General features: G+C 40.7%; 1 protein-coding gene across 2 annotated transcripts in view; it reads left to right on the top strand.

Moving 5' to 3' along the window:
* The window catches only part of LOC131105943 (plexin-A2-like), a 91314-nt gene that overhangs the window by 47958 nt on the left and 29256 nt on the right, over positions 1 to 14100 (top strand). For both annotated transcript variants that reach the window (XM_058054500.2, XM_078798643.1), the window contains 6 exons: positions 4678 to 4801; positions 5073 to 5226; positions 7545 to 7641; positions 11125 to 11239; positions 12694 to 12894; positions 13424 to 13520. In XM_058054500.2, the coding sequence (XP_057910483.2) occupies positions 4678 to 4801; positions 5073 to 5226; positions 7545 to 7641; positions 11125 to 11239; positions 12694 to 12894; positions 13424 to 13520 (788 nt within the window). The remainder of the gene's footprint in view (positions 1 to 4677; positions 4802 to 5072; positions 5227 to 7544; positions 7642 to 11124; positions 11240 to 12693; positions 12895 to 13423; positions 13521 to 14100) is intronic.

Here is a 14100-nt window from a genome sequence, read left to right as displayed (position 1 = left end):
GGATCAGCGTGCGCTTAAATTGCAGCTTTCAGAGTTGTCAAATCACAGCTGACCTCAGAGGGGGAAAAAATAATGTTTTGTTTTAATCTAAATTAACTTGCTGCAATTTTTTTTTTCCCAGAGTGCCAGCTATGCCTCCTGCCATGTCTAATTATATGAATTAATGCTGTCCACTTATCACTTAATTGTTAGCCAGACGTTCCCTCAAGTGAGTCATGATCCGTCACTCTGCAGAACTTTTAACTTTAAGTCATTGGAATCCTCTATTTAACATCTCTCTTTGTCTCTCAGTGAATGTCTCTGTTCAGTTCAGCATTGCCGCTTATGCATTATACTGCTTACATATTATACTGCATTATACGACTCATCCCCAGATGGACACTTTCTTTGCTTTCATTCAGCAAAGTACTTTACTGACTAAAGTGCAAAAAAGAAGTCTTATTTACAGAGTCTGGAGGTCTACCTTGCACACCTTGAATAACCAACTTATTCAACGAACGAGACAACATTAGGTTTGATATATTTGAGTTTCCTCATCATTATATGTTAGGACTATGTTAAAAAGCCATAGTATTTCAGTATGTGGAATCAAACTATGGAATGGATTGAGTAAGGAACTCAAACAATGCACAACGATGAGCCAATTCAAGAAACAATACAAGCAGTTGATGTTTGCTAAATACAAGGATGAAGAGTCTTGAACCAGTCATGATGTGCTATATATATCACTATATTGACACTTACTATGGTAACCATTATGTCATTGGATGCTCATATCACCTTGTACTTCGGTACGTGACAAAAAATATTTTTTAAATAAAAAAAAATAATAATTTAAAAACATTTTTTTTAATTAAAAAATATATAAAATTAAAAAAAAATTAAAAATGATAAAATAAATTGAAAAACAATCAAAAAAACCTTGAACTAAATTAAGAAAGCAGGAAGTGAACAAATGTAACAGTTACTGATTGTAAAAGTACCAGATGGTGGGGTAGGATTTAATAATTTAATAAGCTTTGCTTCTTCCTACTCCTTTTGGACATGTGGAACTGTGAACTGATTATGTGATGCATTCAATTGTAATCTGATGCATGTTCAAATGAAATTAAAAACCATTACCATAAGATTCATTCATTCATTTTCTACCGCTTATCCTCACGAGGGTAGCGGGGGAGCTGGAGCCTATCCCAGCTGTCTTTGGGCGAGAGGCGGAGTACACCCTGGACTGGTGGCCAGCCAATCACAGGGAACATATAGACAAACAACCATTCACACTCACATTCATACCTATGGACAATTTGGAGTCGCCAATTAACCTAGCATATTTTTGGAATGTGGGAGGAAACCGGAGTACCCGGAGAAAACCCAGGGAGAACATGCAAACTCCACACTGAGATGGCCGAGGGTGGGATTGAATTCGGGTCTCCTAGCTGTGAGGTCTTGGACTCACACTCTTGCAGGTCCTATACAGGTCCTTTAACCAAGCCTGAGACACTGCATCCCATTTAAGAAATTAACAGGAACGTACCAAAGTCTAAGCACATGGATTCATAGCTACATGTAGGGAGAGGTCCAAATTGTGCTTAAAAATGCGTTTTTTTTGTGGAGCACTTACATGGCAGAGTGAGCTGTCCCTAAATGAAAGGACACCTGCTGAGGGGACAAGGGGCCTGGTTCGGCAAGGATAATGGAACAAATGGCCCCAGTTAGACAAAACTTGATGATTAAAACAGGAGTCTATTTAGTCGGTGGTACTTCAGCTGATGAACGGTCCCTCTCAGTCCCTCTTAAGAAGCTGAGGCGACACCAAGCAATCACCGTCTTTCCATTGTGCCCTCATATTTTCCTGTAATTACAGCAGACTCGTCTGGGCTCTCCGAGCACCGTCAGTAGCACCTGAGAGCTTCTGAAGTGGCTTCTGTCGCTGATGAGGCGGTAAAAAACGTGACCACATGAAGCCACAACACATTGAGCTCAGCTCTCCATTGCTGAGACTCTTCTTCTTTTGTTTATTTGCAACGCTTGTGTTGCAGCCTAGCCGGTCCTCTTAACATGTGAAGCTGCAGATACACAACTCCTGTCATGTCTCATTCAAAAGATTCAGCATCAGGTTCACACCCGCTCTTCTAGAACTGGAGGCATTAAAATGGATGAATGTTCTCCTTTTTGTCGCAAATCATAAGCTTACTTTGCTTTGTGCAATGGAGACAGACAAGGGCCTAGCGCTAAAGTGTTCCCACCAAGTTGAAAGCATACAATTGCTACAATCAAGAATTGAGATTCAGCGTCTCAGTCAGTGGTTCTCAACTGGTTTGGTTGCGGGACCCACTATCACTCTCCAGTGACAAGCGGCGACACGGAATAGTGCAGAAATAAATTACATTTATTAATGAAAAATTTTGGTCGAATGGTCAGCGTGCAGAACTCACAGCTAGGAGACCCGAGTTCAATCCCACTCTCTGTGGAGTTTGCATGTTCTCCCTGTGCATGCGTGGGTTTTCTCCGGGTACTCCGGTTTCCTCCCACATTCCAAAAACATGCTAGGTTAATTGGCGACTCCAAATTGTCCATAGGTATGAATGTGAGTGTGAATGGTTGTTTGTCTATATGTGCCCTGTGATTGGCTGGCCACCAGTCCAGGGTGTACCCCGCTTCTCGCCCGAAGACAGTTGGGATAGGCTCCAGCACCCCCCGCGACCCTCGTGAGGATAAGCAGTAGAAAATGAATGAATTCATGAATTCATTAATAAAAAAAATAATTGAAAAAATACAGGGCGGCACAGTGGTCTAGTGTAGGCAGAGGGTATCAGCGTTTTTAAGCAAGTATCGGCTGATATAGATTCTATGTTTTTCACCCCTAGTGTTTTCAGTACATTTTATATACAGGGAATTAAATAAGAGTATTTGCACATGGATGTGGATGAGAAGTGAAACAATATTAAATATTTAAAAAAATCCCAGCTGTCTTTGGTCGAGAGGTTGGGTACACCCTGGACTGGTGGCCAGCCAATCACAAGGCACATATAGACAAACAACCATTCACACTCACATTCATACCTATGGACAATTTGGAGTCGCCAATTAACCTAGCATGTTTTTGGAATGTGGGAGGAAACCGGAGTACCCGGAGAAAAGCCTCAATGAATCAATGCTCAAATTATTGACCCTACTCAAAAAAATAACGATATATGATATTTAAAAAAATATGATATATGATATAAAATTGATTGTTATGAACATGTACAATCCAATAGATATTGTTGAATGTGTTGCCCAAGTTGCTCTTTCTCTTCCAGTCCCAGCAAAACAGTTGATTAAAGATTTCAGACTTTATTTGGATAAAGAAAAGACCAATAATACAACTCCAAACTCCAAGTTGTCTAAAGGTCAGAGATGGGAATGCATTAGAATTGCTGTGAAGATTAGATGAAGCTGCACAGCTGCGCTACTTGGTGCAATCCTCCTCACGCTGAAGCAAAATGGCGAGAATTAGAGCAAATTCAAACACTTTCATCTCATCTAGGGGACAAGAATCTTCAGAAGCAAAGTCTAGATACTTCCTAATTGGAGCGTCATTCCCCTAAACATCTGCTATAAAAAAAAACTGAGAGATTTAATCATCACAAATATTACGCTGGGTTGCTCATGATTCTGGCGTAATGGATCAAACATTGAACCAATGTATAAGCACAGGGATTACCTCCTACTGCACTAGTTCTAATCTATTTAATCTATCTCTATGTATAAACTCTTAATTTAAAGAAACAAAAATGTACAAATAGCTACAGGCAAGAAGCTATTTTAAAAAACTTACTGAGGAAGTAGGTGTCAAATATTTGTTGATAAAATAAAAAAAATAAAATCAATAAAAGCACAAATACTGCGGATTTCAGAAAACAACAGATGGAATGATACAGCACTCTACAAGAAGCAATGAAGTCTGTAAAATTAAATAATTAAAAAAAAAAGAAAAATCCAAAAATTGTTACAACTATAATGATGAAAATTGTAATATTAATGATGATTATAATAATTTTGATAATAATGGTAATGATGATAAAGATTATAACAATAATGATAATAATGATAATGATAATAACAATAATATTACAATGATAATAATAACAGGGGAAAACAAGACTGTGGCATGAACATGATTATATCTTGCAAAAAGGGGTAGGCATTTATTAGCTTTTGCTTCAGCCTACTCCTTTTGGGCTTGTGATCAGATAGTTGAATACAAATGTAAATAATGGAAAGTCATATTTTGATTGATGTAAAAAATGCACTGTAATGTTTCATATATTTGCACAAATAAAATTTAAAAAAATAAAAAAATACCCCGCAACCCACTGAAAACGGTTGCAACACACCAGTTGAGAATCACTGGCCTAGATTAAAGCAGATTAAGGTGTACTTCTAATTAAGGGTGTACTCACACGAGGCCGGTTTTACAGTACTTGGGTACCAGTACTAGTTCATGCCAAAAGTCTGGTGTATGTGTAGCTAGTATGAGTGCACGGACACACACAAATGTGGCACAATTCCCTTGTATTGGTATAATACGAATAGGTGGGGCGGGGCATAATTCCATGCACACCCACCCAATCACAGTAATTTGCAAGTTCTTGATTGCATTTTTGCCCTGATCTCGGTATTCTTTTTACTCTACAGGTGCTCGAGGAGGGATCGTTGCCCGAGGGTGGATGAAGCCTACCGTTTCGCCACCGACATTGACCGCTGTGTGAAGGTCATTGCTCACCCAGATAGCATTGCCGTATCAGCACACAGCGTCCCCGTGAGTTTGCTTTGCATCCTTCCCCCATTTCTGTGCCGTCACTCTCACAGTGAAAATATTTACGAGCAATCACCATGAGTAGTATTTTACAGCCATGTTATACTATCTATAGGAAGGTTGTACTCTTTATATACTGTATTAGCCGCAGTATTTATTTAGGTTAGAGTTAGACAACTTATAGATTACTTTCATCATACACATTCAGTCTTGTCTAATCTACTACAAGACACATTTATTGTAGCTAATCAAGGTGTATTTCTTTTTCTGGTAGCTTCTGCTGGAGGTGAACAACGTTCCGGATCTTTCTACTGGGATCACATGTTCATTTGGGAAGCAGGCCAAAGTGGAGGGCCACGTCAATGGGAACAGGGTCATGTGTCTGTCTCCGGCTGGAAAGGAAGTTCCTCTGATACCAGAAGGACAAGGTGCTTGTAAATGGTTTTTTTTTTTCATTTTGTAAATTATTATTATAATTATATAAATTTTGTCTTTCCAAGAAATCGATGAGAGGCATGGTTAACGTACACAACAGAAGTGTAATACAAAGAGAAACAAAATGGACTATAGGTAGTATTCATGATTATCGCTGTAGTATTGAAAGCAATTTTTGTGGTGCAACTGGTGCTAAAAATGAAGACCCTCATTGTGAAACTCTTCGGCTGCACACATCTGTAAAAATTTGCACCACATCTGCATTGTATGTGCTATTATTTTTCTGATACACACATCACTTTGGCACTGTTAATAGAAACCAACATTTTGACCCCATAAGTCTTGCTGACTTGAAATTTCTCACACAGCTCAATGCGCTCAACAAAACACTGACTTTAACTGTAGGACATTAAGCCTAATCACCGCAGAATAATGTACCCACAAATTTGAGCAAGATTGGTTGAAAAACATAGACAATATTAAACAAAACGTCTTTGCAGGGACACGAGCGGGACTTAGCAACTAATTTGGACATTGTGAGCCAATAGTAATCCAAATAGTGCGGTGCCAATTCATGAGAACATAATTAGGACTCACACTGACATAGTTTAGTTATGCAACACTAGCAATCGAAAGTTTGAAGTGTGCTCAAACTTTTAACTAGTAGTGTAATTATCGGATGTGATGTGATGCTTTGTCACTCTATGAATGTGATTTGTGTTAACATTGTAATCTTTGGATTCTCATTTAACTTGGATAAAAGGTGACATCCAACAGAGAATGGAGATAATAATGTTACTGATGTAGCATCAACAATGCTACATGGCTTTTAAAGAAGACAGGAAGCAGAACTGGAGATAGCAGAGATGAGGATTCTGGGGTTCTCACTGGGAGTGACCAGGATGGATAGGATCAGGAACGAGTACATCAGAGGAACATTACATGTTAGAGGCCTTGGAGATAAAGTCAGAGAGGCCAGACTGAGATGGTTGGGACATGTCCAGAGGAGAGATGATGCGTTTAGAGCTGCCAGGTAGGAAGCGTAGAGGAAGGTTGTTTATGGATGTAGTGAAGGAGGACATGAGGGTAGTTGTTTTGAGTAGTCGTCGTATCCATTCATTCATTCATTTTCTACCGGTTTTCCCTCACGCGGGGGTGCTGCAGCCTATCCCAGCTGTGTGCGGGCGAGAGGCGGGGTACACCCAATCACAGGGCACATATAGACAAACAACCATTCACACTCACATTCATACCTATGGACAATTTGGAGTCACCAATTAACCTAGCATGTTTTTGGAATGTGGGAGGAAATCGGAGTACCTGGAGAAAATCCACACATGCACGGGGAGAACATGCAAACCACCACACAGAGATCGCAGAGGGTGGAATTGAACCCAGGTCTCCTAGCTGTGAGGTCTGTGCGCTAACCACTCGACCACCGTGCAGCCCCTAGTAGTAGTCGTATCCTTTCATTCATTCATTTTCTACTGCTTTTTCCTCACGAGGGTTGCGGGGGGCTGGAGCCTATCCCAGCTGTCTTCGGGCGAGAGTCGGGGTACACCCTGGACTGGTCGCCAGCCAATCACAGGGCACATATAGACAAACAACCATTCACACTCACATTAATTGGAGTCGCCAATTAACCTAGCATGATTTTGGAATGTGGGAGGAAACCGGAGAAAACCCACGCATGCAAACTTCACACAGAGATGGCAGAGGGTGGAATTGAACCCCTGGTCTCCTAGCTGTGAGGTCTAACCACTCGACCGCCGTGCAGCCCCTAGTAGTAGGCGTATCATCCAACAAAAACATCAAGTCGTCTTAAGGCACGGCAAGTAATTACAAATAAGCACAGACTTTAATGCACTGAAAAAATGCTAACTGCAGTTCACTAGGGATTGTGTATGTGAGCAGGCGCTGATAAGCCGAATTAAAAAAGAGCACGTCTTGCTGAATCCACACTTCCAAGTTGGGACTTGATACCCAAACATGATATTAATACTGAAAACATTAACAAAGACATCCGATTTTTTTTTTGTTTAATATGCAAAGAGTTTGTCTCCTCGGAGTGCAGTAATCCTCTGAAGTTTTCACCTAACAGCAATGTGCTCTTGCAGAAAAAGGCAGACGCCAGGTGGCTCTTTAAAGTAGCGAGATAAACGCATGAACATTTTGTTTCTCATTTGGACACCTCCTTTTTTCCGCTCGGTGTTGTCATTTGTTCACTCCTTTCATCCTGCCTCCTTCTCACCTCTCTTTGACGCTATTTTTCATACGTTTGATGTACGTCTACCTCCCTCCCTTCCATCAGACTGGGCTGGCGTGGAACTGCAACTGAACTCAAAGGAGACGGGTCAAATGATCGCCAGCACGGAGGTGAAGTTCTACAACTGCAGCACACATCAAATGTGAGTATGGCGGACGCCTTAACCGCTCCTCCTCCTCCTCGTCCTCCTCTCTGATTTTCTCACTGGATGGAGAATAGACAACTTAATTCAGGGCACTGATGTACTGATGCTCACTCTTAAGATGAAGCTCTTAGATAAACTCTTGAGCTAAATTCATCTGTCAGCTTCCATTTAAGTCAACATGATGCATTTGTCACAGTCTGTTTGTTTGGATTTGAACTTGGCTGTCTTACTGGCTAACAGGTTTAAATGAGAACAAACAAAGCTATAAAAAGAAAAAAGAAATCAGTCATCAACTTAGATTGGTCCATGATGAGGAGTTCATGTTCAACGCCACAGACGAGGCCCTCAGCATCCATGACTGAGCAGCTTTTTTTTCCCATCACATCCTTAAATAGAACATCATTATACTAAACTGCACATTTTTTTTTAAACACAACTTTTCCCTGAGGCGCACCATTTGATAATTGTGTTTGTTGTACAATGAGAGATGTTTCTGTTGTACTGTGGTACCTGGAGGGCGTATGAAACAGTCATTTAAAGAGGACTTTTTCTTCTGTTATGTTCATATTGTACCATGCCGATATATGATCATATATGATCAATGTCTTGACTGGGCAGGAAACACTGGATAATCGGACTGTATGTGGTAACATGCATGACTGATGTGGTGGTGTGTGACACAAACACATCATGATGGATGGATGGATGAATGGATGGAGAACGATTTGTAAATTAACTTGACAAAATGAATTGTCTGTATCTGGACATACCGTCAAAAAAATACATATGGAATACAGGAAGTGGAACTGCGAGGTTTAAATAAGCTCCGTTTCTTCCTACTCCTTTTGGAATGTTTATACAATATTCCATTGTATAAATCAAACCAAGTGTTGCCTCGGTTTCTGTATACTGTCTTTGTGTTCAACCAACATTGCACGTAACAAACTACTCCATTTGTTCAGTGCTGTATAGTTCTGTGAAATGCCCAAATGCCTAAAGAAAACACCCTATTTCTGACTCACTGTTGGATTTACTGTACATAATTTCCAATGGGGGCTGCACGGTGGACGAGTGGTTAGCACCATACAGTTTAGAGACCGAAGTTTGATTCCACCCTCGGGCATCTCTGTGTGGAGTTGCATGTTCTTACGTGGGTTTTCTCCGGGTACTCCCGGTTGTTTGTCTATTTGTGCCCTGTGATTGGTTGGCGACCAGTCCAGGGTGTATCCCGCCTTTTGCCTGAAGACAGCTGGAATAGGTTCCAGCACACTCATGATTCTTGTGAGGATAAGCTTACAGAAAATGAATAAATTAATTTCCAATGGGAAATATTGCCTCAGTTTTCATAAGTTTCTGTTTCGTCAAATTAATAATGAAAACTGAGGAACCACTTATTAGTATTTTAGTTGAATACCCCTGATTTAAGCTAGTCCAGACTGACTAATATGGCATATCCTTATGGAAATGCAGATACTTATGCTTTATATGGTATACTCTACTGTACGTATAGTGCAAACCAAATATATTACTTAATGAATTTCTAACAAAAGTAGGCTAATTTATTTATTTTATTCACACTACAAGTGACATTTTGTGTTAGGGATCTTGAGGTGAATTCGAAATAAAAATGAACACAACGTAATAAACTGATTTTTATTCATTATGACTCATTTAGATTAGTCATCTAGTCATAGTTCATTAGTCATTAGTTCGAAGATTAATCGTTAGTGGTAGCACTAAAATATTCTGATAGGCACCCATGAAAAACCTCCTCTGAGCTGCCATCCATAGCTGGATGAGCCCACCCCGTGTATACGCCTATCACTTCACAGTGGACTGTGAAGTGGACAGTGGACCACTTCAAATACAGCAAGGAGCTTTCGTCTTCACTTCTAATACACACCCGTGGGACCTGACACGTGCACGTGACGTTTTCTTTATACAATTTGTCCCTACTCTGACCAGTACAACATTACAACATCAAGAGCTTGGGTGTTATTTTCTATTTCACTTCCTCTGATTTGATCCGACAGCCTGAAATGTACAATTAACTGAACTTTCCCCATCCAGTAAATGACATTGAGCCACCAGCACATAATAGCTAGATTCAGACATGCACAATGATTTTACTCCAGCGAGGTTGCATTGATTGATGGGAGTATTCATAGTTAAATTAGCCCGTAGTGGCAGCGAGCACCACCTATGCTAACGGCCCTTTGACTGCCACATAAATACATGAGTATACCCAATTAAGTCATTAGAGGGAGCAGTTGGAAGCTCATCATACATATACGGCCTTCATTAGCGTCACGGTGACCCTGTGAACCGCTGTGATGAATATTTCAAGACCAGTGCGGCTCCCGACTTGGGTCGGGCGCCTCTTCCTGTACAGTCACCTCCAGCATCACACCACCCTGCGCAATTAATTATCCTGACTTTGGAGCTCCATGGCAGTTCTGGCCTATTAATACCTCACCTCCAAACACTTTGCTCTCTCCTATGCATATTCTTGACAAAAAGACGCATACGGTATGTCCATGTCCACGCTGGCCTCCAGCAGCTAATTATGATACACATTGGACTTAGACTGGACCACATTTTGTGGCGTTTATTGCTTTGGAAAGCTGATTGTGGTTTTATAATTACATTTTAATGGTATTGATTTAAATTGATTTAAATTATTTTAAATTAATTTAAATTATTTTAAATTAATTTAAATTAATTAAAACGTATTAAATTAATTTATATTAATTAAAAAATATTTTAAATTAATTTAAATTAATTAATTTATAATTTTATTACAGCAATTTTACTACAGGCTGAACCCACCTGACAGTGTATATTCTTTTCACACAGTATAGTCGGATAATGCTGAATATCGTAAGTTCTTTGCAATGGGCCAATTCATTTCCATGGTTACGGTGATATCAGTGCTGTCAAGGCTAAAGTAAAGCACTACAATGGACTACACAGGAATCTCCAAAGTGGAACAATAAGTTGCCTGACAAACACGTAATGGAGAGGGGGCAGGAATGTGTTTGCAGAACGATGCTGTCACCGTGTGATGTTTAGTAGGTACTTCTGGAGGGAATGAAGCCTTGATGTACAAGTAGCGTACATACATCTAAAAAAAAACTCTATAGTGTATGTACAATCTCAGTGCACAATGTGTAGTTTAATGGCTGGTCCTGCGACTTATCCTCCGAAACATGCAACTGCATTGCTTCGACGGAATGTCATGTAGAAAAACATTAAAATGTTGGGAGGTGTTAATTAAATTAAATTAATTAATTTAAATTTGAGAAACATTGGATTAATCCGAGTCTGCTGACAGTCACAGTGAACCCTCTGGCAAAATGATTGAATGTAATTATATTTAAGACTAAAAAGAAGTGTGTCAACCCTTTCTGTAGTTATTGTATAGCCCTTCTCATAGAAGAAAACAACCAATTAACCAGCACTAATGTCTCTGTCCTACAGGTGTCTGTCCTGTGTAAACAGCACGTTTCGTTGTCACTGGTGTAAATACCGTAACATGTGCACCCATGACCCAAGCAGCTGTTCCTTCCAGGAGGGCAGAGTCAACGCCTCAGAGGTACTACATGCTGCACACTCGCTTCATTAAAATGCACAACCAAAGAGCTCATAAAACTACACTACAGCTGCCTGATGTCATAACACAGTATACATTTCACAACAAGAAATTCAATAAATACTATTTGGATGCAAGTATGGCTGTAAAAACTAGCATGTGGGATGCATATTATTTGGATTTGTGAAATATTTCTTTAATCCCTGATCTGCATATTGACATTTATAAAACTACAGATGATGACAGAGACAGCAAGACAGATGCAGGAACAGATTGAGGAGTAATGGTTATGTAAAACATCTATGCGTCATGCATGCAGATTGTTATATTAGGGCGATATAGTAGTACATGGACAGCATGGAATATATATATATATATCTAAATAATACTAAATAACTAAAACTGAATACTTCATTTCTAGGTTCAAAACATAAAATGACTACTTTTTCATTGTAAGAATAGACATAGCTAACTTTGCAGCATATATCACTTTCTGCTTCTTTTGTTTATTAGCAATATTGTACTGAGCAGCCTGGACAGATGTTACGGTGTTGTTGCAATGCGGCAATTACTTCCTGTTTACTGTTGGCATCACTTTTTGCGTTCCTCACCATCACTTTTATTGTTCTGTGGTGCCGTCACAGAAAAGCCAAAGAAAAAGCAAACCGCACTTATGAAGTAAATGAGTTAATGACATGTTAATGACAAGATACGAGTGGAGGTGTTACCATTTAGAGCAGGGGTGAGCAAACTACAGCCCGGGGGCCACATGCGGCCCGCTAAGCGTTTGAATCCGGCCCGCTAGTTGCTTACAAAGTATTTAAATTTAACATACAAGCTAGCAACATGACTTTCATGTAGTCATGTTGTAGTCGGGGATGCTTGCATATTGTAATTACTCGGCGGTCAAGTGATTAGCGTGCAGACCTCACAGCTAGGAGACCAGGGTTCAATTCCACCCTCGGCCAACTCTGTGTGGAGTTTGCATGTTGTCCCCGTGCATGTGTGGGTTTTCTCCGGGTACTCCGGTTTCCTCCCACATTCCAAAAACATGCTAGGTTAATTGGCGACTCCAAATCGTCCATAGGTATGAATGTGAGTGTGAATGGTTGTTTGTTTATATGTGCCCTGTGATTGGCTGGCGACCAGTCCAGGGTGTACCCCGCCTCTCGCCCGTAGACAGCTGGGATAGGCTCCAGCACCCTCCGCAACCCTTGTGAGGAAAAAGCGGTAGAAAATAAATGAATGAATGAATGAATATTCCGTTATTTGATGGGGTCGGATTTTTAAAGTTCTCCTGAAAAAAAGGACAGAATATATGACGGATTCATTATTCCAAGTGGACTGTTAGAATTAAAACAGTTTGCATGTATTAAATATATATAGTCTGTCAAAAAATTTGCCCAACCCTGATATAGAGGTTCTATTGTGAAAATGTTTTTTTTTTTTTGGTACAGGATTGCCCTCAGCTTCTCCACTCTGGGGAAATTCTCATTCCAGCCGGTGAGGTGCGACCCATCACCCTGAAGGCCCGGAATCTCCCACAGCCGCAGTCGGGCCAGCGGGGCTACGAGTGCGTGGTGAACGTGCAGGGTGTCAGCCAACGTGTTACGGCGCTGCGTTTCAACAGCACCAGCGTCCAGTGCCAGAACAGCTCGGTACGGCCCGGAACACTTGTTTGACAGACGTCTGTGGATAAGAGCTGCTGTCCGACTGAAGTGTTAGGCTCACGTAGAAAGCGAGCGAGAGAGAGAGTGGGAGATAACATAGGAAGAGGGAAAGACATGGGAGGAAGGACAGTAAAGGAAAATGAAGAGACTTGCTGGAGGGATGGAGAGGAAATAGAAAGCAAATAAACTATGACTTCCGTGACCTTGCCTTGTAAACTGGAGGTGTCATCCCCACCAAACAAGAGCGATATGCCGGAGATGAATGCTGGTATATTTCCCTTTTGTCACACAATTACAATGCAAGGCCCGTCGCTTGTGACAATACATTCAAAGGTCATCTTCCTCACACGTGGATGATGAGCCAGGGTTTGTGGACAACCGCGGCAGAAATGACAGATGGTTAAAAGCCTCGTCTCTACGCTGCCCTTTTATCCTCTCGGCTTCTTTTTTTTTTTTCTCTCTCTCTCTCATTCCATGCTTTGACTCTCTCCACTCAAGGCCATTTTCTCTTTTTCAGTACACGTACGAGGGTGTGAGGATCAGCGACCTGGCAGTGGAGCTCGCCATTGTGTGGAACGGCAATTTCATCATCGACAATCCTGAGAAGATTAAAGGTGCTTCTGCCCTCCCGTCATTATGTAGCCTCGAGGAGTGCCAAGCGCTCAATTCACACGGGATGGATGGGTCCCCCCCCCCCCCCAAAGGGCTCGCACGGAAAGTTTACAATACCAATAAGAGCTTATCAAGACGCAGACCATCATTGATGTGTCACAAGGGTGAAGGATGGCGCTTCACGTTTGGTCACATGAGCTATCATGGCTGATGTCAATCAGTAGGCGGGGATAGTCAAGGTCAAATTCATAATTCGGCTGCTTCATTGACCCAATTATCTGCATACTTCATGGACAGCATACACCGTATTCTCCAATAAGTTAGCAGAACTAAAAAAAAAGTGAGGCAATCACATTTTTTTCAAGTTCATAAACGCAAACATTTGAGTATATCAGAGCTGAAATATTTGAACTTGATATTAGATATACTTTTTTAATGTTGGGGTGAAAAGAGAAATAGCTTTCTTTTTCACATTCTCTCTGCCATGCATTCTCCCTTCTTTAATTTCCGTTCTCATTTCAACTCTGTGTAACCTACACAGTACAAATCTACGTATCTGATGCAATAATTTATTCTTAATTG

Source organism: Doryrhamphus excisus, linkage group LG18, assembly GCF_037039965.1.
Source record: "Doryrhamphus excisus strain RoL-2023G ecotype Guam linkage group LG18, RoL_Dexc_Guam_v1.1, whole genome shotgun sequence".
Classification (NCBI taxonomy): domain Eukaryota; kingdom Metazoa; phylum Chordata; class Actinopteri; order Syngnathiformes; family Syngnathidae; genus Doryrhamphus; species Doryrhamphus excisus.
This window is presented reverse-complemented; position numbering and strand designations above follow the sequence as displayed.